At 47.7% G+C, this 27,317-nt stretch overlaps 1 protein-coding gene across 1 annotated transcript; it reads right to left on the reverse strand.

Moving 5' to 3' along the window:
• On the reverse strand, positions 1 to 27,317 carry LOC146026507 (microsomal glutathione S-transferase 2-like). Its single transcript, XM_083157250.1, has 6 exons — positions 27,225 to 27,317; positions 13,618 to 13,711; positions 6,052 to 6,151; positions 2,996 to 3,066; positions 1,492 to 1,573; positions 1 to 288 (listed from the first exon to the last, which is right to left on the reverse strand). The coding sequence occupies exons 2-6, from the start codon at positions 13,679 to 13,681 to the stop codon at positions 174 to 176; spliced, it is 432 nt and encodes a 143-aa protein (XP_083013376.1). The 5' UTR covers positions 13,682 to 13,711; positions 27,225 to 27,317; the 3' UTR covers positions 1 to 173.

A 27,317-nucleotide genomic window follows, 5' to 3' on the forward strand; every position in this document is an offset into this window, starting at 1 on the left:
AAGCCATATTGCTGTTGTTTATTTATATGTCTGTTTAATTACTTCATTTAATACAGAAGAGTGAAATGTAAACAACACGTATGTTTTAAGATACAGATTACAGATGAAAATAGAATGCAGAAAAACCCTGTAAACAATGATTGCCTGAATCTAGAACATACAGTATGATCAACTTATTTTAGAAAGTTCACATCCAAGTATTTCTTCAGAAGGGCGTTTGTAATCCCTACTGCCGCCATTCCGAGTAACAGGAACAATGACACCAAACTGAGGTAAAATCCAGGGATCCTGAAGAGAAGACAAAACATGTAAATGTATCTGACATAAAAGTGTATGAACCACCTCCCAGAACATTACACCTTGACTGAAGCTTCTTAACTGAGCTGATAAGTGAGTAATGAGCCAGTTTGTTTGTACTTTGTCATACAGCACACACTCAGACAGCATGCGTACCCCCATGTGACTATGCCGATCTGCACATATTTCACATGTGTCAGATCTCCTCATCTGTTTGAGCCAACATGTGCCGTCAGGTGGTATTTCATGCTTCAGCATGGATAGTGTGCCGGCACTGTGTCGGAAGTATGGTGAGCACAGTGACCCTTGTCGACTTCCAGAACAAAAATGTGAAAAACTCATGTTGACCTTTTGACTGTTGTCCCTCCCATTGTTGACCTAATGCTTGTTCCGACCTACCAACCCTGTCAACCTTAGCCATGTCAACCTATTATAAGTGTCAACCTAAGCCATGTCAACCTTCAGTGGTCGACCGAATGCATGTCAACCTTATATGGGTCACCCCAATGAGCCATACTCCAGCAGCAATCATATATACAGTGTGGCCCTTAGGAGGCACATTATTTGCACACGGATGGGGTTCAACCTATCATCATCTCTCTATCATTTCATATAGTGCACTACAGAAATCCTTCCTCAAAGCAGATTGGTTTCTATGGCAACGTCTCCACAGCTCCACCTCTCCACCCTATTCACTGGGACATGTACATTTGTGAGTTTATGGAATAAATATGGGTTCAATCAAATGCATTCTATGCAGCCTCCTCCACTCAAACCACCCACTCCTAACCCGGACGCCACAGCGCCGCTCTAGTGCACAGCGCAGTAGAGTCTAAGCCCTATAGGGCTCAGACTCTACTGCACATGCGTGAAACTCTGAAAATAATGGTGCAGCGGACATTATTCCAGCAATGCCTGCAGTGCTGCTTCATTGAGTGACTCCGGAGGGATAAGTATTAAACAATGGGTACAGTGTGCATGGTATGGGCCCCCTGGGACACAGGGGCCTGTGTGTACCGCGCACATTACACCCATTAAAATTCAATATGAATCATGCTATTTTTAACACTACAATGGGCTCCTGTAACTACAGGGACTGACTGGTGTGTAAATCCTATTTCAACATTAGCTTCACATAACATGAAGTGGGTTACAGCTGACATAGCATTACTGATAACATGGTATACTACTTACCTGCCCTGAGCAGACTCCATATAGCCCTTAAAATAGGTGTGACGTGCAAATATGTATAGTAATCCAAAAGCAGCAGCCACTTCTGAAAAAAAAAAAGCGGAAAATTAAAGATTATTATTTTATTTATAAGGCGCCACAAGTGTCCCAGTCAGATGTAGCGTCAGCTCACCAGTGGGGGTGGTCTGGGGAGCCCCAGCACTGAAGGAGCGGTAATAGTGTGCCCCAATGCAAACCTTCCAACATTTCATGCCTTCAAGGAGGTACAGTTCCAACATTTCATGCCTTTAAGGAGGTACAGTTCGCGCACCTATGAAAGTTTGGAAAAACGCCCCCATTTTCGCAAACCATAAGTAGTATAAACAGTGTTTAATCCAGAGGTTCTGAAACACGGTCCTTAAGGCACCCCAGCGGTCCAGGATTTAGGTATATCCATGCTTAGCCACAGGTGACTCAATTAGTTCCTCAATCAGTTTGATTTAACCGCCTGTGTGGTTTAAGTTACAGATATACTTAAAACCTGGACCATTGGGATGCCTTGAGGACCCCGTTTAGAAACCTCTGGCTTAATCCAATTATAATAATGGTTGTATATTACATTCAACCATATGTAAGGATCTCACGTCTAGCGATGACCATAGCCTGTTCATTTATTTGAAGCATGGTCTTGTTTATATTCAGGGGGAACAGGGTGGAACTGAGTCCCACCACCTCTAATGGTGAGGTGGAACATTTTAACCTCCACATTGGTCCTGCACAGTAATTCTCACAGAAAAGCATTCTAGTTTGCAGGGGGATGCCAAATACCCTACCACTGGCCATGTATCTGCCTAATGGGGGGAGGTGAGGGGCTATAATTAGTTGGCATGGAGAAATTAGTCCCCCCACCTCTGCATGACCACTTTATGCCCTGTTTATATTATTAATATTATTACCTGCCATTGCCTGCCTTTAGCAAGGCTTGTTACACAGCAGTCGTACGCTGCTTAGTGAGTCCATATATGCTGCACACCGCCTGGCGGAACCCCTCCCCCCCCCCGCCTCCCCTCAGTACCATGCGAGGGGATGTACGCAAAACATTCCCTCGCATGCGGCCGAAGGGGAGAGATATTATTTGTTGGTTGCTGATCATCGAATAATTTCTCTCCCTTTCACACCCCGGCCATCTGGGCTGAGGCCAAATTTGGATAGCAATGAGCGAATCGAAATCGGCCCCTAAAACCCAGCAGTAGCTCATTCATTTTTTACAGACAAATTATCATAAATAAGTTTGGGATAATGCGAAGATTCTTCCTCTGGTAAAAAGTTTGTTCAAGATTGTGTGGTCGTCGATTTTTTTATCTTTGTAATTATATATATATATATATATATATATAAATATAAATGTGTGTGTCATCATTCCACCATCTTATATCTTTGCCCAATTTCTGTCATGAATATTTGCTTACAATTGTAACAATATCATACTTCAATAATAGATATTTCAAATATATATATGTCCCATTACCTTGATAAAAGAATAAACCGGCCATCCACAGGACAATCAGGAATATTGGATAGAACTCTACACAGTTCTGACTAGAAAGGGCAGAGAATGGTTGAGATCAGTTGCAGTTTAGATGTCCATACTGTGCAATTAATATACAGAGTTAAACAATGATAAACAACTATTCTGCAGCCATGTTAGAAACTCATTTTTTGTGTTTTATATAAAATATCCTGCTTGGTTTAGAGCTACTATCAGCTGCAGCTCCTACCTCTATTTTCTGGGGAGAAAAGCTAGTCTGCAAATACGTCAGGGTTGCCTACTTTTGAAAAACCATTTCAGGGAGAAAAGTAAAAGCCAGGGGGTTGGCCTTGCGTCTCCAGGAGATGGGCCTTGTGCCGCCAGGGAGTGTTGGCGGCGCCATCACTGTTTTTTAATGCATGCACGGCAGAAAGGGGTCCTCTTCCGGGAATCCGAAGAGATGTCCCAGGGTTCCGAGAGAGTCAGCAATTATTAAGAAATAATATTTATTTTTAAACTACCAATAATTTTAGGTCATTTGCCTGAAAAAAGTGCAATAAATGGTCTATATGAACTTGAGAACTGACAATCTACATGCAGCAAAGAGACAAGAAAAACAAGGCATGGACTAGACATACTCATGGAAGGGGTATACATATGATATCCTGGTGTTGGGGATGCCTGCGGTCAAAAGTCCTACCCAATGCCAATATGGAGAAACCCTCCCACTAGTGTCTAACCCCGTACCCCACTTCCTAAATCTACCCCCCCCCCCCTGGAAGTGCCAAACCCTAAACCCCCTTTAACAGCCTAACCCTAACCTTCCCTACCCATGTGTGTGTATAGCTACCAATAAAGCAGCCCTGGTGGCTGAGGTTTCTGCGCAGCATCCAGTGTGGCAGATCCACCGTAATGAGGAGAGAGGTGGCCAGTAAAGACATGAAACATGAACCAGCCATTGTACAAATGTCTTAGGCAGTCATAACTCTGCTTCGTCATTCACCTTACCTAAGCCTTCTCTTGCGGACCCCACCAGCACGGTGGCCACCCGCGGCATCCCCTCCATCATGCAGCGGCCCGGCAGCAGTCTCTCCCCGGGCCGTGCTGCACTCTGCTCGTCGGCCTGGTCCCCGCACTACCAGCCAGCAGCAGCTGCAGTATATAGCCGCTGTATGCCAGGCGCTGGTGTACGGGGACAGGCACAGATTGCGGAAGGGAAGCAGCGAGCATCAGCAGCTGCGGGAGAAAGAGGTGCTCTTCCGGGAGTCCGTGAGATGTCCCAGGATTCCGGGAGTCTCACGGACATTCCGGGAGAGTCGGAAACCATGAAATATGTGCATGTGCGGGATCACAAACCCAAACCCATGCACACAAATCAACAAGCAGGTTTCTAGGGACTGCATAGGCTGCATTTCTAAAAGGCTTACCATTGGAAGTATTCTATCAGCTACTGCAGTCCAGACTGGCAGCACCTGGGGAACAAAAACATATCCCCCTGGAACAGCCTGTCCATTATGTGACTAGCAGGGAGCCCTTCCAATGGGAAGCCACTGTCATGCTGTCACTGGGGTGGCGGGTTTCCATGGGGGCAGAAATGGATGGATGGGGGGGCTTTGAATGATATAGGCAGGGACGCCATCAACAGGGGGCTGCTGGATCCGGGCCTGCACACTTTGATAGACAAGAGGGAACTTCCCACGCAAACAGGCTGCTATTGCCTAACGTGTGACCCCGGGCCAGTCCTCTGCCTGCCTGCCTGCCTGCCTGCCTGCCAAAATCAAGACAGCACCCAGTACTGCTGTAATTATTATTATTATTTATATAATAAGTTGAAAAGTGTGTGCGTGTCTGTTGCATTGTGGGCACACCGTGGCCATTTGGAGACTGAACACGGCAGCATGCACTCGGCAATTTATCGCTGCAGCACAAACAAATCACTGGCAATATGGTCACGCTTCGGGCTCGGTGGCTCGCTGCGCTCGGCACACTATATAAAATCAACTCCAAGTAGTGGCATGCAATGATAAAATCGGGCGCCCAGATAATACACAAGTACCGGCAAGTGTAAGGGGTCTACTACTGTTTTGCATAATGTGTATAATGGGCATATGACATGGTACACTACACTCAAGGACATGCCCCCATTTGAGTGGCGGCACCCAGGGCCGGCGCCACCACTAGGCAGCTTTAGGCATTTGCCTAGGGTGCCGTACACTGGAGGGCGGAAGATGGAGCAGGTGTCCCCAACCCTGGATGGTATGGAGCAGGTGAGCGGCAACTTCGCGGCCACCACATCGCCCACCCCCCGTGCCCCCGGATGGACACCCTGAGAGTGACATGCCGCGTGCCCTGTCCTCCTGCCATGTGGACCCGACAGCAGGATGCGGTATGGAGGTGAGCCGAGCATTAACTAATCCCCTCGCCCTGACGTATCGCATCGCCCAGTCGTCGTCGTCGTCTCCCCCCCCCCCCCCGCGCCTGGGGCGCTCCGGCGCCTTGCACTGGCCCTGGCCGGCACTCTCTTTTTTATGGAGTGTGCACATAACTTCAGCCTTCAATTTCCCATACCCCCATTTTTCCACTTCGACCACTGCACACACATATATATACATAGCGCACCTCACACACTTACACATTAGACAGATACACACAACACACCACACACAGTACACACACCCCCACATACACTACAACACACACAAAAACAGTACAACACACAACCACACAAAAAAATGCATGATAGGTGCTAAATCTCAGGAGTGGATGTGGAATTCATTAACACACACAAGCTATCAAGTCAGGAGTGGTGCGTTTCAAACAACACCACACCTGATTTCATTGCTGTCATTGAGTATCAATGCAAACACATTCTAACATTATGGTGGAGGCTTTAACAAATTACAATCTTAGGTCTTTGGCACAGCATAAGATGAAAATTTACAGCAATTTTGGAAATAAAAAAAAGCAAGTTTTTCCTGGGCAACGCCGGGCGTCATTTAGTGATTAAATAAAATTGAGGATCAAGTGTTTCTGCAAACTTTGTACTAAAAACTTACTGTGCACGGAATACCCTCTCGAATTCTGGAGGTCCGGTAACTCCTGGAGGCATTACTTTGTGTTTACTTCTGGATCTCCCTACTAGCCTGGCATAGTACCCTGTCAGGATGAAAGACACCTCATTAAATGAAAACACATAAAAAGAAGACATTTTAAAAATTCATGCTACTTAGAACTAAGGGCCTAATTCATGTGTGTAAGCAAATGCAACTGCGATTTTCTAGGTGACGGAACCAATGATAATAGTAACTCATGCCAGCAGAATTGGAAAAAAAAAATTGACATAAGCAATTGAATACACATCTGCAGCCTATGTGAAAAACTGAGGATCATCGAGGTTAAGGGTAGGCTTATGGCTACAGCACAGGCTCCATGTTTTCAGAGACATGCTCATACGCAGACTCTGGCACAATTCCACAGTCTACAGCACGCTAGTAGTGATGCAGGTGACGTTTTTTACCTATAAGAGCTTTCAGCTGGCGGCAGATACATGCCTTCGAAATGATCATGACACGCCTGCATTTTTCCAACCAATCCCTGTAAACCCACTGTTAACACCTTCATTTGATCCCTTCCTATCAATTTTGTTTCCATGAAATCCTCTTTGCAAGTTGAATGCACCCTGGCACATAGCAATCGTAGCACATGTGCATTCTGCCAATAATTGCTGTATTGCGCCATTGTATACAAACATGAACTAGGCCCAAAGTTGCATACATCCCCAGTACCTACGATAGAAATAGAGATTCTGGGCCAGATGCACTAAGCTTCAAAAGTGATAAAATGGAGAGTTATAAACAACCAACCAATCAGCTCTTAATTGCCATGTCACAGACTGTGGGCGGGATGTATATAATATACATCGCCGCCCTTTGCCGCCCGCCCACTGCGATGCCAACGCATATGTACTAACATATGCGGCTGGCATCGTGGTGTGGTGACGGAGGCCCTCCCAACCGCCTACTGCTCCCCTCACGCCGGGGACAGCTAAGCAGGCTGTCCCCGGTGCCTCCTCCTCCCCCCTGCAGCTGGAAGGATGTCCGGCTGCTTTTCTAGGGGGAGGAGGGGTTTACCTTACGGGTCCAGGAGGACCTGCAAGAAGGTAAGCTGGAGGGAGAGGGGGGTCGGTGAGGCAGCAGGGTTGCGGCAGAGGCGGCGAAAAGAAGCCCATAGGCTTCTATAGGGTATCGCCACCCAAAGGTGGCGATACCCTACTATGCGGTATCGGTGCGGCCGGGTTTTAATACATAGGAAAATGCGGTAAAACAGGGGTTTTACAGCATTTTCAGCTTAATACATCTCGCCCTGTGTTTGCAAAATGTCACACAGGAGCTGATTGCAAGAAGTTAACAGTAAATGCCCATACACACTGGGCGACTCAAAACAGCAAGTCTAAATGACTTTCAGCTCAAAGCTGCTCAGTGTGTATGCTCGGCGATGAGCGGTGAACGCTGCTGTGCGCTCCCGCATCATCGCCGGGAAAGACGCTCATCTGCTGGTATTACCAGCAGATGAGCGGCTTTGAGGACAGCTTTGCATAGCGCTGCGCTATGCAAAGCCGTCCTTTCCCCACTGACGGTGCCGGGCAGGGGGAAATCCGCTGTGTGTATGCACTGAGCAAAGTAAGATTGACACAGTTGTCGTGTGCGCTAAAAGCAGCTGGTTGAGAAAAACACTAGTGTGATGTCCCCACACCACGTAAAACAATTGACAAAGTGATCGTGTATATCAATACACAAAAGATGTGCATTCTCTGCCTGCGCTGTATGCACTGAGCAACTACCCCAGTGATGATAGCGGTCATCGCTGTCCATACATCGCCCTGTGTGTATGGGCCTTAATAAATAATAATAATAATAATAATAATAAAGCAACAACTTGCCAGAGTAAAGGATATATGGTACTTATGTAATATCTGGACTTTTTTCTTATGAGTCCACGTCCCCTCGCGGGGCTCGCTGCGCTCACCACGCTTCGGGCACGGTGGCTCGCTGCGCTCGCCACACTATATAAAATCAACTCCATGCGTAGCTGGATAGTAGGGGTATGAAAAAATGTGGTGTATTTGACATGGGAGTCCAGATAATACATAAGTACCGGATATATATTTTGAAATGGGGGGGACACAATTCCATGGCCAAGCTAATATTATAGTATAAAAATGGTGGGCTTTTCATCCTTGACATTTTCATTTTTTTACCCCGTGCTGTATTTTTGTGCTGCATCTCGGACTGACACTGTCATATATATAATAGGTGCAAGTGTGCGGGGAAAATGGGCGCTTGGGTCCCATTTAATCATACTCACCTTTCCGTCAGTCTAGTGAAGGCAGCACAGCATCAAAAAGCACTGTTAAAATGGCCACCAAGGCCATTTTTCATTGATTCAGGCATATGCAAAAGAGTTGTCCTTGGGAACACAGCGAAGGTGCCAAGTCCCCAGAGACATGCTCATACACAGTAGACTCTGGCACAATTCTTTGTAAAAAAAAGTATAGCCCTGTACACATGGGGCAATGGGTGCCCCAAGCTGAGCAATCTGCCTCCGCACACATTGCTGCACACACGAGATGCACCCTCGATGTCTGCAGAGTGATCTCTGCTGGGCAGTGTTATGCCTACACTTATAAGGAGGATAGGCAGCTCGTGTGCTGTGTCTTCTGTGGCTGCGGGCGATGGCGACACGCGGGGCCGTGCATTGACATCGCTATAGGGTGTATGCACAAAGCGATTCATGCTTAATTTCTAAACAATCTAGTCAGATTGCTTAGAAATGGGGCTCAAATCGCCCGGTGTGCATGCCCTTAAGACATAGTTTTTTGGCTCCTCAGCTTGATGGATATGCCACTTTCCCAATACAGGTTGAGTATCCCCTATCCGAAATGCTCGGGACCACGAGCATTCCGGATAGGGGAATTTTTCGGTTTTTAGAGACCCTGGAGAAGATGCCGGAGGCCTGCTGTGGACGCCCGGGGACTTGGTAAGTATGAAAAGAGGGTTAGGGGGTTAAAAAAAAAAATTAGAATGATTCCAAAAACCACTGTTTTTTGGAATAATTCGGATAAGGGATGTCCGGATACTCAACCTGTACAAAAATTTGCTATTGAGGCACTTAGTAAACGCAGCTAGGGCCACCATTTCTTGTTTTTGGAGGACCTCCGCACAACCACCTACATTCCATTGGATACAGAGAGTTGACTACTATATGAAAATGAAAGACTTCACGGTACTTGTGAGTTATCTGGGCTGCCGATTTTGTCCTTAAGTTTGGTTAACTTAAGGACACCCGACCGACGCGATGCCCACGATTTAGCTCCAAATCGGGGGCATCGCGTCGGTCGTGGCCGTTATAAGGGGCCGCGACGCGCTGCCCCCGATTTCCCATAGACAGTAATGTTAAAAGACACGATATCGGGGGCATCGCGTCGGTCGTGGCCGTTATAAGGGGCCGCGACGCGATGCCCACGATTTCCCATAGACAGTAATGTTAAAAGACGCGATGGACCCGATTTCCCATAGACAGCAATGTTAAAATAAAATTACAATGTGAAATTGGGCAATATGTTTTTAAAAAAAATGTTTCATGGCCCCCCACCATCGTTAACGCCACCCCACTATTGACGCCAACCTGAAGCGTGGCGAGCGCAGCGAGCCCGCGAGGGGCGGCAGTACGCGTCCTCCGACCTTTTCATGCCCTACTATCCACTAGGGCGTGGAGTGAGAATAGAATAGTGTGGCGAGCGCAGCGAGCCACCAAGCCCGAAGCGTGGCGAGCGCAGCGAGCCCCGCGAGGGGACGTGGACACCTGTGAAGCCCGCAAGGGCACGCGGATACCTGTGAAGGTGTCCGCGTCCCCTCGCCACGCTTCGGGCTCGCCACACTATTCTATTCTCACTCCACGCCCTAGTGGATAGTAGGGCATGAAAAGGTCGGAGGACGTGGACCGCCGCCCCTCGCGGGCTCGCTGCGGTCGCCACGCTTCGGGTTGGCGTCAATAGCGGGGTGGCGATAACGGTGGTGGGGGGCCATGAAACATTTTTTTTAAAAACATATTGGCCAATTTCACATTGTAATTTTATTTTAACATTGCTGTCTATGGGAAATCGGGTCCATCGCGTCTTTTAACATTACTGTCTATGGGAAATCGTGTCGGAAATCGGGTCCATCGCGTCTTTTAACATTACTGTCTATGGGAAATCGTGGGCATCGCGTCGCGGCTCCTTATAACGGCCACGACCGACGCGATGCCCCCGATTTCGGGCGCGATGAAAAAAATCGGCAGCCCGGATAACTCACAAGTACCGACCTCACTTATGTTTCTCCCCTCCCCACCCCCTCGCATTTGTTAATTTTAAGTGATTCATTGGTTGTTTTATAAACGTAAAAGTGAAAAAAATGTCAGATTTGTACAATGCATTGCTGCCACTAATATACTTGTATGCTTATTTTTGTTTATAACCCAATAAAAACCAGTTTGCGATGAGTCTCTACTGTCAGAGACTCTGCGCAGGCTGGTGGGGAGGTGCTGGTTGTTTCTGCTGCCTACACATGACAGCAGTGCCGAATTTCCCATTAGGCGCGTGCCTAGGGGCGGCACATGTTTGGGGGCGGCATTTGGATGCTTCTGTTGGTGCTGTCAGCCTGAAATGTACCAGTAACTGCACAATATCCACTATACTGTTCCATATTCCATCTTGTATAGAGTGTACATGGATAGGGAATGCAGATACTGTCCCTGTAATCTGCCCTACTTATTCTATTCTCTCAAATGAGGGCTTATAAATAATCAATACAAATAATACACTTAGGCAGGGGGGGGCGGCCATTATTGTTGTGCCTACGGGCGCACTCACTCCTAAATCCGCCCCTGCATGACAGCAGTCCTGTTTTACAAGTTACTCTACATATAAGAATTTACTCAGTTACACAACATCATTTCTTAAAAGGAACTGGTTCTTTTCCGCTAAATTCAGTGTAAAGGAGGCTTCTGTGTATTGTCTGTACAATACATAGTCGTGTTTATATTTAACACTATAAATATACAGAACCTTACACAAGATATGACCTTACATATACTCCTTACACACTGCATCCTTGACACAGGTTATTGATGGCTTGATGATGTATCAACCCCAGTCAAGGGGGGAGATTCTCTAAGCTAAAAATGCGGTAAAAACCCCGTCATCAGGGTTTTTACCGCATTTTGGGATGCTGAAAGCATCCCCCCGCCGAGTTACTGTGGCGGGGGGCATCGCCAGAAAAATCTGTCCGCAGCGACCCGCCGCAACAACCCCCCGCCGCCCCGCAATCCCCCCCCCCGCTGACCCACAACGCCCCCTCCCCCCTCACCTGTGTCCGGGCAGCACAGAGCTGTGCTGCCCGGACCTGTGACCTCCTCCCTGCACTGATCCTCTTCCGGGTGCAGGGAGGAGGAGAGCGTGTGAGTGAGGGGGGAGCCGCCGGGACCTGCTGGGACCCGGCGACTCTCACCGCAAAGGACAGCTCTTAACGCAAGAGCTGTCCTTTGCTATAATTATATTACATAATTATAAATGCGAAGAGAGGCGAAGGGGGGGCGGAGATTCTCCCCAAGGTGCGGTGTGAAAGCACCATTTTAAATTTCTCGGTTCCAGCAAAACAGGATTCAGACCCAAGAGAAAAAAGGGTTAATCCTGGGTCGGACCCGGGTTGCTGTGCAGTGTGAACAGGTAACCCGGGTCAAGCGACCCAGGTCCTGTTCACACTACGGAGGTGGCAGCCCTTGGAGACAGCGTCAGCTACAAACGCTGCCTCCTCACCTGCCACCGATGACACACCGCCCCGTACCTCCTAACTGTCCGGTTTTTCGTGTTTTTTGGGATGGTTCCCACCCCCTGCCTGCGGCAAGCAGTGTCCTGCGGTCGGGGGGGGGGGCAGTTTGGAGTCCCCCCAGCCTGAAGGGAATAGACGCTGAACATGCATACACAGCGGCGCAGAGGACGAAAAATGGGGACGTGACCAGATGGCACCCTCATTTGCATAGGCCAAACCCCTGTTTGTATATGTCACACCCCCCTCTTCAGAGGGTTCAGAAGTTGGGAGGTATGCCACCCCTCAGCCCCACCCCCCATTTCTGGGTCGCTGTGGGGTGGGGCTAAACATCACAAATGCTGGGGCGGACCCGTGTCCAAATCCTGGAAGCGTCCCGTATTTTTTATGTAAAAGGGGTAATACTGCTGATCTGCCAGCACCCTGAACAGCAAACCAGCTTTTTCCAGTTTTGACCCAGGTGTAAAAATATGGGTCGCACTATTCACACTAAAGGTGACCAAGTTTTAGTCCCAGGAAAAATAAAGGTACTTGTTTCCTAGCACGGTGCCCATTATGCTAAATAAGGTATACGATGGTATATCATGCAATGCGATGCGATATTGTACAATAAAATATCGCATCGTATGCCATACAATGGCATACGATGTGATCGTATATGATTTTTTATTGTACAAGCACCCTGATGGGTCCTTACAATGTTAAATGGCCCCCCATAGTCAACGCCAACGCGAAGCCTGGCGAGCGCAGCGTGCCCGCGAGGGGCGTCGGTACGCATCCTCCGACCTTTTCATACCCCCACTATCCACGTCGGCGTGGAGTTGATTTTAGATAGTGTGGCGAGCGCAGCAAGCCACCGAGCCCGAAGTGTGGCGAGGGGACGCGGAATACATGTAAAGTAATGCTCGCCACGCTTCGGGCTCGGTGGCTCGCTGCGCTCACCACACTATCTAAAATCAACTCCACGCTGATGTGGATAGTGGGGGTATGAAAAGGTCGGAGGACGCATACCGCCTCACCTCGTGGGCTCGCTCTGCTCGCCACTCTTCAGGTTTGCACTTCACCTTTGCGTTGATAGTGGGGGTGGCGTTGACAATGGGGGTGCATTTAACTTTGTAAGCACCCATCAGGGTGCTTGGACAATTAAAAAACGCATTGCATCGCATCACATGCATTGTATGCGGTTATAGGGCATGCGATGCGATCAGATGCCTTAAGATGAACATCGGGGGCGCCGTGCCAGGAAACAAGTAGCAAAATAAAAACACAAAAGTAGTGAAATATTTATTTTGCTACATACAGTACTATACCATACCATAGTGCATTTAAAATAAATATTTACTTTTGCACATAGTAGCAGCCCCTCTAACATGACTCTTCCACCAGGTACAACATTCTCTGTTACTGAACTTGCTGTGTCATTCATGATTGCAGTCACTTGTGTTGTAACAACCAGCTCATCCATTTACTTGTTAAACTGTCATACATTTTACCTGGTGGAAGGGGTCGTGCTGGGTATGCTATACACTGCATATTTTAGTGTTTCTGTCATTGTAATTGGCTATTTATCTACTCATTTACAACCTGAGATTACACAGCATGCACCTGTGTAATGCATACACAAAACCCAGTTAGATTTGTTTTGTATGTGAGCATTCCAGTGATGTCCTGAACAACAAAGGTTGGGAAACACATAATGAGGCCTGATACAGGAAGATATTTCCCCAGCTGTGCCATCATACTCCTATGGTGTCTTACCTTGTAGACAAGCAGAAAGAAATGACACAGTGGCAAGTAACACAGTGTCAGATTCGATCCCCATATTATCTTGGCTGTTCCTTCCAGGTTCTGACTAGGAAATGAATGAGAAAGAGGGAGTTATACAACCTGATAAGGCACGCCTCACTGGGCACTCCCACTTTGCTAACAGTACACTCAGATTACACTGCCACAGGCACACATAAGGGATTGTAGAACGACAAATTCAAGCAAACTATTGCAGTCTACCGGCTACGTTTGTTTTTCAGATGCACTATTACATTTTTGTCACCATTTACTCACCTATCCTTTGTATAGAATAAACCTTTTATTACCAGTACCTGGTTTTGTCTGGTAACTTCTGAACCACAGATTAACTATTTTAAATTGTTTACAAATAGATTAAACATTATTAAGGTACCCATAGACGGTCCGCGTCCGTTTTGTACTATGCGATGCGCGCTCCCGCGCATCACATAGTACGGTACAAAAAGTATGTGCTGCACATACTTTTTGTACTAGCTAAACATCGTATCGGATCGCATTGCATGCACTAGGCATGCGATCCGATACGATGCATGCTAATTAAGACCCAAACGGATCCGTTTAACGGACCGTGTATGGGCACCATTAGTTCGGCGTGCATCTGAAATTGTTCTAGAGTTTGCATAATATTTTCTATATGACTTCCAATGTAAATATAAAAACAAAATATATTTATATCATGAAGCATCAAACCATAGCATTTTGGAACATTTTTGAAAAGGGCATAAAGAACATAGCTGAAAATCTGGCATCATGCGAAAGTCATAATAAAACTGATGCCAGAGAATTCATGAGCTAAGATGCCGGAAAAGCTGACCAGTGACTAGAGAGGACGTCTCTGTGAGATATGTCACAGGGATGTCAACATTTACTCCATAATGGCTACTGGTCGGTGGTCATACTGACAAAATAAAAGCATGGGCAAAAGTACACCGATGCAGCTGCAGTGCACATGGTTTTGTCCATTATAGAAGGATTTTGCTTTTGCAAACCAACCAGAATCAACCCCATTGTCACACTCATGCAAAACATACACACTGTCACACTCATTCATAATATGCAGACACACTGTCACACTCTCATGGATAATACACACATATTTTAACACTCATATACGGGCAGTATGGATGGTGTAATGGTTAGCATTACTGCCTCACACCGCTGAGGTCATGGGTTCTATTACCGCCATGGCCCTAACTGCGGAGTTTGTATATTCTCCCCGTACTTGCGTGGATTTCCTCCAGGTACTCCGGTTACCTCCCACAATCCAGAAATATACTGGTAGGCTAATTGGCTCCCAACAAAATTAACACTAGAATGTCTGTGTGTGCGTGTGCATGTGGTAGGGAACATAGATTGCAAGCTCCACTGGGGCAGGGACTGATGCGAATGTTCAAATATTCTCTCTCTGTAAAGCGCTGCAGAATATGTGTGCTCTATATAAGAAACTGTTAATAAATAAATAAAAATAATCGGTACTTGTGAGTTATCCGGGCTGCCGATTTTGTCCTTAAGTTAAGGACACCCGACCGACGCGATGCCCGCGATTTAGCCCCAAATCGGGGGCATCGCGTCGGTCGTGGCCGTTATAAGGGGCCGCGACGTGATGCTCACGATTTCCCATAGACAGTAATGTTAAAAGACACGATGGACCCGATTTCCCATAGACAGTAATGTTAAAAGACGCGATGGACCCGATTTCCCATAGACAGCAATGTTAAAATAAAATGACAATATGAAATTGTCCAATATGTTTTAAAAAAAAATGTTTCATGGCCCCCCACCACCGTTAACGCCACCCTGCTATTGACGCCAACCCGAAGCGTGGCGAGCGCAGCGAGCCCGCGAGGGGCGGCGGTACGCGTCCTCCGACCTTTTCATGCCCTAGTATCCACTAGGGCGTGGAGTGAGAATAGAATAGTGTGGCGAGCGCAGCGAGCCACCGAGCCCGAAGCGTGGCGAGCGCAGCAAGCCCCGCGAGGGGACGCGGACACCTGTGAAGCCCGCAAGGGCACGCGGATACCTGTGAAGGTGTCCACGTCCCCTCGCGGGGCTCGCTGCGCTCGCCACGCTTCGGGCTCGGTGGCTCGCTGCGCTCGCCACACTATTCTATTCTCACTCCACGCCCTAGTGGATAGTAGGGCATGAAAAGGTCGGAGGACGCGTACCGCCGCCCCTCGCGGGCTCGCTGCGCTCGCCACGCTTCGGGTTGGCGTCAATAGCGGGGTGGCGTTAACGGTGGTGGGGGGCCATGAAACATTTTTTTTTAAAACATATTGGACAATTTCATATTGTCATTTTATTTTAACATTGCTGTCTATGGGAAATCGGGCACTGCTCCCCTCATAATTAAGATTCATCTCCCCCTTGACAACGAGCATTTAACCCTCATGGCAGCAAGCATGTATTTCCCCCTGGCAATGATCATTTCACCCACTATGGCAGCAAGCATGGAAAGAGCATGTAATCACCCCTGGCAATGAGCATGGAACCCCTTGCAACGAACATGGAACCCCCTATGACAATGAGCATGCAATCCCCCTTGGCAACAAGCATGTAATCCCCCTGGCAACTAGCATGGAACTCTTGGTAACGAGTTTGTAGGTAAGCAGCACTTATGTGCCTAAAAATGCGATTAATCCCAATTAAAAATTGTAATCGTTGCCCACCACTAGTATATGTACATATAGTTATACCATATACTGTAGGTTATCTATTTACGTCTCAAATTACTGGCCCAACAATTAAACGCTAATAACTTAGCATCTTAACAAACTAAGTTACCTGGCTGTTGCTAAACTTAAGTACCCAACACAAGTAGGACTAAAGCTAGCAGGATACACCTCCTATTAGCTACTTATGGACTGCCATTACAGTTAGAGCTGGGCTGTGCTCCTACACATGACAGCAGTCCTGTTTTACAAGTTACTCTACATATAAGAATTTACTCAGTTACACAACATCATTTCTGAAAAGGAACTGGTTCTTTTCCGCTAAATTCAGTGTAAATGAGGCTTCTGTGTATTGTCTGTACAATACATAGTCGTGTTTATATTTAACACTATAAATATACAGAACCTTACACAAGATATGACCTTACATATACTCCTTGCACACCGCATCCTTGACACAGGTTATTGCCGGGTTGATGATGTATCAACCACAGTCAAGGGGGAGATTCTCTAAGCTAAAAATGCCGTAAAAACCCAGTTATCAGGGTTTTTACAGCATTTTGGGATGCTGTAAGCATCCCCCCGCCGAGTTACTGCGGCGGGGGGCATCGCCAGAAAAATCTGGCGATGCCCCATAGAAGCCAATGGGCTTCTACCGCATCCCACCGCCGCCCCGCAACGACCCCCCGCCGCCCCGCATTGCCCCCTCACCTGTGTCCGGGCAGCACAGAGCTGTGCTGCCCGGACCTGTGACATCCTCCCTGCACTGATCCTCTTCCGGGTGCAGGGAGGAGGAGAGCCCGGCGCAGCAGTAGCAGCGCCGGGTGTGTGAGTGAGGGGGGAGCCGCCGGGACCTGCTGGGACCCGGCGACTCTCACCGCAAAGGACAGCTCTTAACGCAAGAGCTGTCCTTTGCTATAATTATCCTTCACTGTATGACCCCCATTCACTATGTACCCCACTCTGCCCCCATTCACTGTATGTCCCCCAGCCGGCCCCTGCTACCCCTTCTCTGAATGGCCATCACTGCCTCCATTCACTGTATGTCCCCCAGCCTGACCCTCCTTCACTGTATGTCCCCCACTCTGCCCTCTCCCGTCTCTGTATGTTTCCCAGCCCCTTGTGTGAGCCAGAGGAAGGAGAGGCAAAGCAGGCTCTGCAAGAACAGGAGATGCTTGGGCTCCCGCTGCTGCCCTCCTCCGCTCTGCATGTTACGGGAGCAAGCTCCCTCCTTGCTGCCCCCCTCCCCAAACACTGCTGCCACTGTGAATGTGGAGTAGGGTGATATACGAATGCAGCAGCAGGGGTAGGACGCCAAACACATCTGACTGTGGCGGACGGCACCTCCTTACTGCAGCAGATAGCAAGGTAAAGTCGCGCTCGCCGGGGCCCCACCTTTAGTGTCCTGTGCTTCCGAGATCTGATGCTCTGCCCGCTTCCAGCTGGAGGCTGCGGGCCGCTTGAAATGACAGCACGGGCTGCAATTGGCCCCCGGGCCTGACTTTGGACGTGCCTGGTGTAATGGTTAGCATTACTGCCTCACAGCACTGAGGTCATGGGTTTGATATCCACCATGGCCCTAACTGTGCAGAGTTTGTATATTCTCCCCGTACTTGCGTGGGTTTCCTCCGGGTACTCTGGTTTCCTCCCACAATCTAAAAATATATTGGTAGGCTAATTAACCCTAGAATGTCTGTGTGTGCGTGCACATGTGGTAGGGAATATAGATTGTAAGCTCCACGGGGCAAGGACTGATGTGAATGTTCAACTATACTCTGTAAAGCGCTGCGGAATATGTAAGAAACTGTTAATAAATAAATAAATAATTTTTACAAGTGAGAAGAGATGCGCTTATAGATGGTAGGTGAGAAAGAGCTGTAATTGAAATGCAACAAGTGGGCTGGGATAACAGGAGGAAAGTGGGCCCTGTTCCAGTCTATAGTGAGTGGGAGACAGACAGGCGAGATTAGGTGCAGGCAAGGAGACCTAAAGGCAAGAAGTATGTATGGCAGGGATGGGCATAAGGTGGTAAGTAGGGAAAGCGACCTCAGTACTAGGTTATGCCACTCATGAAAGTTACCAGGTGCACTTGAGGGTTGCACAAATAGTGCCTATTTGGTGCACTATGTACGATTATCTTGGGTAGAATAGGTCATGCCTAGAATGAATGCAGCTAAAGCCTACAGTAAGGTTCTAACAAAGGCCCTTATTCAGATCTGATCGCAGTACAACTTTGTTCTCAAAGTGGGCAAAGCGATGTGCACTGCAGGTGGGGCAGTAACATGCACAGAGAGATTTAGATTTGTATGAGTTATTTTGTTTCTGTGCAGGGTAAATACTGACTGCGTTATTTTTACATTGCAATTTAGATTTCAGTTTCAACACACCCCAACCAAATTTAACTCTCTCTGCACATGTTACATCTGCCCCACCTGCAGTGCACATGGTTTGCCCGTTTTGAAAACAAATTTGTACTGCTATCAGATCTGAATAAGGGCCAAAGTCAGGGCCAGATTCTGGTTGGTTTTCAAAAGCAAACTCCGTCTTTAATGGACAAACCCATGTGCACTGCAGGTGGGGCAGATGTAACATGTGCAGAGAGAGGTTCATTTGGGTAAGTTTTTTTGTTTCTGTGCAGGATAAGTACTGAGATGGGTGCAGCTCTGCCTAGGGCATCTAGACACCGTGCACCGGTATGGACTACAAAGGTTACACTGTGGGAGATCAGCCATAAAAAGGACCCAAGGAATGTATGGGAAAATGTCACACTTGTGCAATATGATATATAGTCTGTATCAGGCATTTCTAGCCCCTGGCAGCCTAGGCGCCAGTAACATCCAAGGCCAGGAATGCCTGCTACACATGAATAGATCAATATGTACTGTAATGCAACCTGCCAATGGAGAAACCACCCATGCAGCCATCTGAGTGAAGGGGGCTGCTGAAATGGTGTGCATAGTCACAGTTTAGTTTTATTGCTTCCCCCTCACCCCCTTCCCCTGTCAGTCCCCGCTTCTCCCTCTAACCCCAGCACATTAGTCCTTGTGTCCCTTTCTCACCCCAGCACTTCAGTTCATGCTTTCATTTCTCACCCCTTCCGCCACTAACACCTGGACATCAGTCTTCACTTCCAACATTTACTTCCTGCGCTGCACCTCAGTCACCATTTCCTTTCCTAGCCCGTAGCGCTCCAGCCAGCAGCGATCTTTATTACAGCTATTGGCTTGTACTGTAGTTGCAGCATGTCTAAGCGGCAGGCAGGGATGAAAATTAGAGGCATGTTTGTGACTGAAAGGCTGGGTGGCCATATAGGAGTGGAGTTCGGGGAAATGTTCATAGCAAAGGAGCCCTGCCATTCCATCTTTGTGCCCTATTGTGTTTCAGACAATCACCCCAGATTTCACCCCAGCACATCAGTCCCTGTGTAATATCCCAGAACATGTGATAGAACAAAATTGTTAGATGTTATTAGTGCTGACACTGTTACCCCTTTCCTGTTGGGAATCAGGATTTATGGTTCAGTCTGCTTTTGTTTTCTGTTCAGTTTGTGTTTGGCATTTGACTCACTGGTGGCCTCCAGTGGTAGGTCTGTGCCATATCAGCTCAATATTCTGGGAGCTAAGTATTCACTGGTCTGCAAGGTAATGAGCTCGTTAAGCACAAGCTTGTGGGCTGCCTGGATCTCCAACAGGTGTAATTAATCACTTGAGCCCTTTATAGGGCAGTCTCTCCTGCAATACTCTGCCAGTGATAGCTTCCTGTTACCAGTGTTTAGTTCCTGCTTCCTGTGCAGGGAACTCTGTCAGTTCTCAGCTACGCTACCTGGTCCCTGGTTCCAGTCTCCTGTTTGGATCTCAGAATATATCCTCTGCAGCTCAGCTCCCAGTTCCTTTGTCTCATTCTGGGTCCCATTACGTCTGCGGCTCTGCTTCCGTACCTGGCCCTGATCCACTGTTACCTCCTTTCCGTGGGTCATGTAAGTTCTCCAGTGGAGCCTGGTATTATCTCGCTTTTTAATCGGTGGCTTGCCGATTTTCTTTTGTTTTCAGGGCTGCTCAGCCCGTAGTTTAAGTTGGGGGCTATGGACTTTGCACCGCCGTGGGCTTAGCCTGCCTATTTCTCTGGTGGTTTCCAGTGTACATTTCTCTGTTACCCTCTGCCCGTCATTCCAGTTCCTTGTTAGGCAGGGCTTCCCATTCTGTATTGGGTTGCTTTGGGGATTCGCTGTGGAGATTCCCAGAGTCTGTCTCTTGTGCCTGTGACTGGGTCGCATTCCCGTCATTGGCCAGGTGCCGGCAGATAGGGGCCCTTACTTAGTTAGGCCCGTTAGTCAGATTATCCTCTTGAGTAACCCCCTGACGATCGTTCACCCTTTGTCCGTCCCTAAGACCTAGCTGCATCTGGGTTGGAGTGGGCCTAACTCACTCCTTCGAACAAGGCGTTCGCAGGGGTTTGTCATCTGCCCGGGGGACTCAATAGAGTCAGTGTAGGTTTCGCTGTGGCCGTCCTAACCAGCGGTCCCGACTATGGGCTCACGCCTGATCTCCAGCTTCCAGCCTCCGGTAGATACATCCAGCGCCCAGGCGGCAACCGTAACACCTTTCCTGAACTGACAATAGACTTGTCCTCATAGCCTATTAGGGTGGACTATACCATAGTCCATGCTTTAAAGGGGAGAACTGTGAGGAACATTCCAGAAAGGAAAATATACTATGACAGTTGGCAGAGCCCTTGCTCATCAGGAAACCCCAGAGAAGAGGCTATAAATAGAGCTGCTGAGTAGAGAGAGCGGTTAGTGTGCTGTGGAGAGGGGCTGGGAAATGTGACCGAAGGGCGCTGTGTAGCAGAACCTGTGGAGAGCATTGGAAGGAGCTGAGAGAGGGTGAACTGCTGAACAGAAGTGACAGATAAGCCTTACTTTGAGGAAGTTGTGTCGGATCGCTGAAAACCCGGAGCTCCGGTTACCGGGTGTGCAGCCTGGTTACTTCCTGGTCTGCCAGGAGGTGTAACCCCACCCCCCGGGCGGTCACAGAGCAGCAGCCACTGATAGAGATGGGCAATGCCGGGAGGACGGAGGTGCGGCCTCGCCAAGGCAGACCAACAGTAGGAGCTGGGCGGTGGGAGGAGGAGAATTGCTGTGACGCAGTTAGGCCCTCCCCTGGATGATAAAGTGCAGACTGAGGACCGCAACTATACCAATTGTATGTCTGCCCCTTAATTGATTAATAAACCCACCCATAGACTTTGTACAAGGTGCTGCAATCTGAGCACTGTGTGGGATGCTCAGCTTAAAGGAAAGTCTCAATACCACAGTACCTGTTCTGGTAATAGAGACAGAAAAGCACCTGCTAGGAAAAGGCTATTAATCTTCAGGGATATGACAGCACAGATTTTACAAAACAGACCGGAGAGGATAGCTCTTTACTGCGTGTAGGCAGAGCCGGGCCTAGGCATAGGCAAGCTAGGGCATTTGGAATGCCTAGGGGCACCAGCAGCTTCTGCTGATTAAAATGATATGCAGCATGCCTATAAAATGATGGGTGAGTGAGGCTGTATCTGCATATGAAATAGTGTATTCATGGAAATCACTGTAACATAGCATTCGGTATGCAGGTGTAATAACCAGCACATGTGGTAATGTTATACATGTATATATAGTAAATACCGTAAGTTAATGAACTATGGTCCCTCATAGAGGGAATAAAATATTAGAAACCAGAGGCCTTTTTACAGAAAAGTATGTGAGTGTCATCAGAGACTGTTAGGTGAACTGAAATGCCCCTCACTTTAGGCATCTTGGACTAGTCTGTTTGCTTAGTCCATGCGAAGGAATCACGGACTGAACTATTTCTCCTGCCACATAGGGGAGGAAATCTCTGAGAACAGCCACTGTGAAGTACTAATAAAGTTGGGGAGCTCATGCCACAAATCCGCATGCAGAGGCATAAAAAAAAGGCAGGGGGCCGTTTGGAGGTGACAGTTGACCAGTTAGAGAGGAGAGAGACTGCAGAGCGGCACAATATAGCTGAAATGGAGAGCTGCTGTGTAAAGCAGAGTAACGCAGTATAGAGGAAGCGGAGAGCGGCTGCTGGGACAGGAAGGCCGGTGAGAACTTGGAGAGGTGATACTTATCTGCCCGAAATCCGGTGACCGGGTGCCGGAGCCTATCGCACTCTGGTCCGCCAGGAGGCGTGACACCGCTCGCTGAGCGGACCCGGAATCGCGGCCAGAATCATTAAAGTAAGGAGTGACACTGAGGAGCGCAAGAGTAAACATTACAGCAGGAGGAGGGCTGTAGACGGTGGAGGAATGTGGCTGAAATCCCGGCAAGTAGCTGAGACCAATTGCCCTAGAGGTGGGTGGTAACTGAGGCGAGGCCTTGGAGAAAGAAACCAACGGTAAGCGCTTGAGGCTGAGAGGGGGAGGAGAGTGCTGTGACGCAGTTAGCCCCCCATGGCTGTCAGTGGAGTGGAGCCCCGGAGGTGTGCTGACGAATAGCAGCATCAGTTAACCCAGCGGTGAGCAGTTGTACCCCTACCCCTGCCTCCATCCCCCTGGCTAGTGAGCTGTCTATAGAAGTTAGCAATTGCAATACAGTGAGGTGTTGGTGAGATTTGCCCAGCATAAGAAGAGCCGGAGTATAAGTACTATTCCAAATAATGTAGCCAAAGATTTATAGTGCAAAACAGATAGTCTTGAGACCCTGCATAAGGAGATAGCAAAGTATAAATTGCCAGTCGCAGAACTACAAGTGTCACACTAAACAGTTGAGAGGCTGGAGTCCTAGAGAGGAGCACCTTTATTGCAAAGAGGCGAAATAGATAGAGATAAAGGGCGAGATTTACTAAAGGGAAAATGCCGTAAAACCCCCGTTTTACGGCATTTTCCTATGTATCAATCCCCGTCCGCGCCGTTTTCGCAAGGCTGGATATCGCCACCCTGTGGGTGGCGATACCCTATAGAAGCCTATGGGCTTCTTTCGCCTCCCGCCGTACGACGTCCGCGCGCCCCCCCCCCCCCTCCCATCCTCCAAAATCTCCTCCCCCCCTGGTGTGACAGCCGGGAGGTGACGGAGGGGACGCTGGGGGACGCTGCCAGCCGCCGGGAGGTGACGGAGACCCCCGCAGCCCACATCACAGGTATCGCGAGGGTCTCCATCACCGCAACCCGATGCTGGCCACATATGTTAGTACATATGCGGCGGCTGCAGTGCGAAGGGCGGCGATGTATGTTAATACATCCCGCCCAAAGTGATGAAGCAGTGGAATAAAGAAAGAAGAACTTTGCTAAGGATGTTATACAGTTAGATCTTTATTCTACCTATAAAGGAAAGCATTTAGTGATGATTGACAAAACACTTGCCTGCAAGAAAAAGGGTTTTATACTTCAGGGTCTTCTCAGCTTCTGCAAATAAAAGTCAGACAAAGTAAAGCAAAGTCTTGTTCAAAGTGTGGGATTACAAATTGGAAACAATAGGTTAATATTCCTTCTGTTGTAACCAACAAAGACTAGGAACTCGACATATTATAGGATAAAATAATCCATTGTTGCAAGAGTAGTTCTACCTTAAGGAGAGAATCGTTGTGAGGAGCAGTGCACAGTGTATACTCAGAACTTTGCGAGTTAATAGGATAGACTGTTACAAAATCTTTTGGGACTCAATTTATGCTGTTAGCAGAAGAGTGAAATATGCGTTTTAAAGTGGCAATGCCGACTACAGTATATTAGTTGTAAATGTGTATTGTAATTGAGACGTTAGATGTATGCAACTGAATTTTTGTCATATTCACTGTGGGTTAACTATTGTTATTAGCTATTTGATCTATAAAAATTCTAATGTATTGCTAGAAAATGGTAAATTAAATTTAATTTGTTTTATGTTGCAATTTCTTGCTGCATAACCTGTTGAAGTGGAACTATTATATACTTCGCAAATATATATAAATTTATTCATAAATAAATACTTCATTATAAACTAAAAACCTGTTTATACTTACCGACAATGGAATAATCCTGGAAGTGGAAGAGGAAAGAAGAAGTATCCTGCAAAATAGAAAGGCAGAGAAACATTAGAATAAAATTCCAGTTTATTACACAGGTACAGTCGCACACAAAATATAGGAATGCCGCATATCATTTTAATTATCGGAAGCTCCTTGTGTGTCCTGATCACATAACAATGCATAAGATGAATTTTCAGCAAAAAAGGCATTCAACGTTAGCAGAACTGGCGAGGAGCTGCATGGCATATTGAGGCAAGATGTATGAGGAAACATCTGTATCCAAGCAGAGGTCAGTGTTAGCGGCTGTGCAAGTGCTGTCTGCGGGTGGGTTGGTTGTGCAATAGTGTTCGGCATATGTGTAAGGGGCGTTATGTGTGTCATGTATAAATGCATTAATAATGTGCAACATATGTGTAACAGGCATTATGTGTGTCATGTGTATAAGGGCATTATTAATGTGCAACATATGTGTAAGGGGCACTATGTGTGTCATTATGTGTATGAAGGGCATTAATAAAGGTTGGCATAATGTGTAAGGGGCATTATGTTTATAAAGACATTAATAATGTGTAAGGGGCATTACTGTGTGGTATTATCAGGGGCGCCGAGAGAAAGGGGTAGGGGTACAAATTACCCAGGCCAAAGTCTGATGAAAGGGCCCAGTGGGGGCCCCAGGCCCCCTCCCCTTAAGTGACAGCAGCAGCTGCAGCTCTTCTCCTCTGCCAGCACACACTGCTTTGTGCTGGGTTGCAGTGTGGCCATGGAGGTGCTTAAAATACAATATTTTCTCAGGATTTTTTTCTAAGGGTATAATGCGAATAATGTGAGGAGTAATGTTTATAAGGTAAAGTGGTACTACTGTGTGATGTAACCTGAATAAGGGACACCATCGCATGATATAATGTGAATAAAGTTGCACTACTGTGTGGCATCATTTTAATTGGGGGTACTATTGTATGGCCATGCCCCTTCCCAGCAAGAACACACCCTGTTTGAGCTACGCACCGAATGTGTGCACTGTTTCTATTTAAAATATTGCGGGTAGGAGCACCAAAATGATGACTGCTATGATGAGGGTTGATGGTGCTGGGAAATCGGAGCAGGGTCAGTGCTAGTGGGCACCAGCCAAAATCTTGCCTAGGGCGTCATTCAGGCTAGGGCTGGATCTGCGTGTAGGAGTACAAACTAAAGGCCCCCATACACTATGCGATTTTGGGCCGATTTCGGCATTTTCTTCCGAAAACTGGGTGAAATTGGCCCAAAATCGCAGGACTGTGACATCTGATCCGATGCGCGGTCCCGTGCGCATCGGATCGGATCAGGGAGGTCGGACGGTCAGTACATACGATCACGTCCGACCTCCCTGTTAGCTGGCTGCGCCGGTGAGTGCTGACCTGGGGGCGGTGTGGTCAGCAGCAGGGCTCATCAGGGGGACGCCGGAGCGGGCAGCGGGTCCTGACGCTGTAACTAGCCGGCGGCGCCTGTGTGTGATGATCTGGCCGGGTGCTGTGATCATTCACATATATCATTCAGCAGCGCTGCGGGACGGACGGGGCCGGGCAGTGGCGGGTATTATATTTTTAAAACACCTGTCAAATGACTAGCCGTTCTCTGATTGGCTGAGAGCTCTCAGCCAATGACTGACCATTGGCTGAGAGCTCTCAGCCAATCAGAGAACGGCTAGTCATTTGACAGGTGTTTTAAAAATATAATACCCGCCACTGCCTGGCCCCGTCCGTCCCGCAGCGCTGCTGAATGATATATGTGAATGATCACAGCGCGCGGCCAGATCATCACACACAGGCGCCGCTGGCTAGTTACAGCATCAGGACCCGCTGCCTGCTCCGGCGTCCCCCTGATGAGCCCTGCTGCTGACCACACCGCCCCCAGGTCAGCACTCAGTACCCCCGCTGCCCGCCCCACTGCTGCCCCTGATCACCACCGGCCCCCATGCCCCTCACCGCCCGCTGCAGCTCCCCGTACATGTGATAAATTGCAAGCGATTTATCACATGTAAAATTTGGCTCATCAAGTGCCAAATTGTATGTGAGCCTCCCGGGGAGCTGCCGGGCGGCTCACAGGAGTATTGGGTCCGACTTGTCCTAAGGACAAGTCGGCCTAATGTATGGGGGCCTTAAGAAAGTGAACAGGATAAATCCTTTTCCAGCTGTAGCCATTACAAACTAGGGAATTGTTACACAGTAACAGAATTATACATTGTATCAGAAGTGTAAAGGTGGCCATACATCAGAAAGATATTGTACCCAATCATACAATCTCAATTGATTGTAAGATGGATTGTATGCAGATTGTGTGCACATCTTATGTACACAATCATACAATCCATCAGCAGATGGATTGTATGATTGATTGTATGATGGATTGTATGCAGATTGTGTGCACATCTTGTGTACACAATCATGCAGCAGATGGATTGTATGACTGATTGTATGATGGATTGTGTGTAGATTGTGTGTCCAAAAACCACCAAGGACTGCCGGGGATTTCAAGGGAAATTGTACACAATCATGAGCGCAATCGATCTTAAGATCGATCTTTCTGATGTATGGCCAGCTTTAAACTTCAAAGAAAGTTGCATGTGACATCCAGAACACTGGGTAAATAGTGCAAAACTGACTGCTGAGTATTAGTTATGGATTTTAATGTAATTGACATGTTATAAGCAAGTGAATGAATTTTGCTATGTTATCCTATGTGTAATTGTTTGTTTTAGGAGAGGTTAACTGTATTGATAGAGATATTGATGCTAAATTCATGTGATATCAATAGTAACGTATTGCTGCATAATTTGTCAGAGTTAAAATGTTTTAAATGTTGCATATCTATGATTAATTATATATCTATAAAATAAATTACCTATACTTACCGCAATTGGAACAGTTCTTGTGGTGAATGAAGAAAGGGATGGAGGTGAGTGGTTGTCACTCCTCTCTCCCCCAGGGACTCGGCGGCTGCTGCC

Source organism: Crinia signifera, chromosome 1, assembly GCF_055691185.1.
Source record: "Crinia signifera chromosome 1, ASM5569118v1, whole genome shotgun sequence".
NCBI classification, from domain to species: Eukaryota; Metazoa; Chordata; class Amphibia; order Anura; family Myobatrachidae; genus Crinia; species Crinia signifera.

Coding starts and splice junctions, on each gene's coding strand:
- LOC146026507 (XM_083157250.1), bottom strand. CDS start 13,681: ATGGGGATCGAATCTGACACTGTGTTACTTGCCACTGTGTCATTTCTT. Junction 6,152..13,617: donor TCTTTCTGCTTGTCTACAAG/GTAAGACACCAT, acceptor TCATCCTGACAG/GGTACTATGCCAGGCTAGTA. Junction 3,067..6,051: donor GAGAGGGTATTCCGTGCACA/GTAAGTTTTTAG, acceptor TGCCCTTTCTAG/TCAGAACTGTGTAGAGTTCT.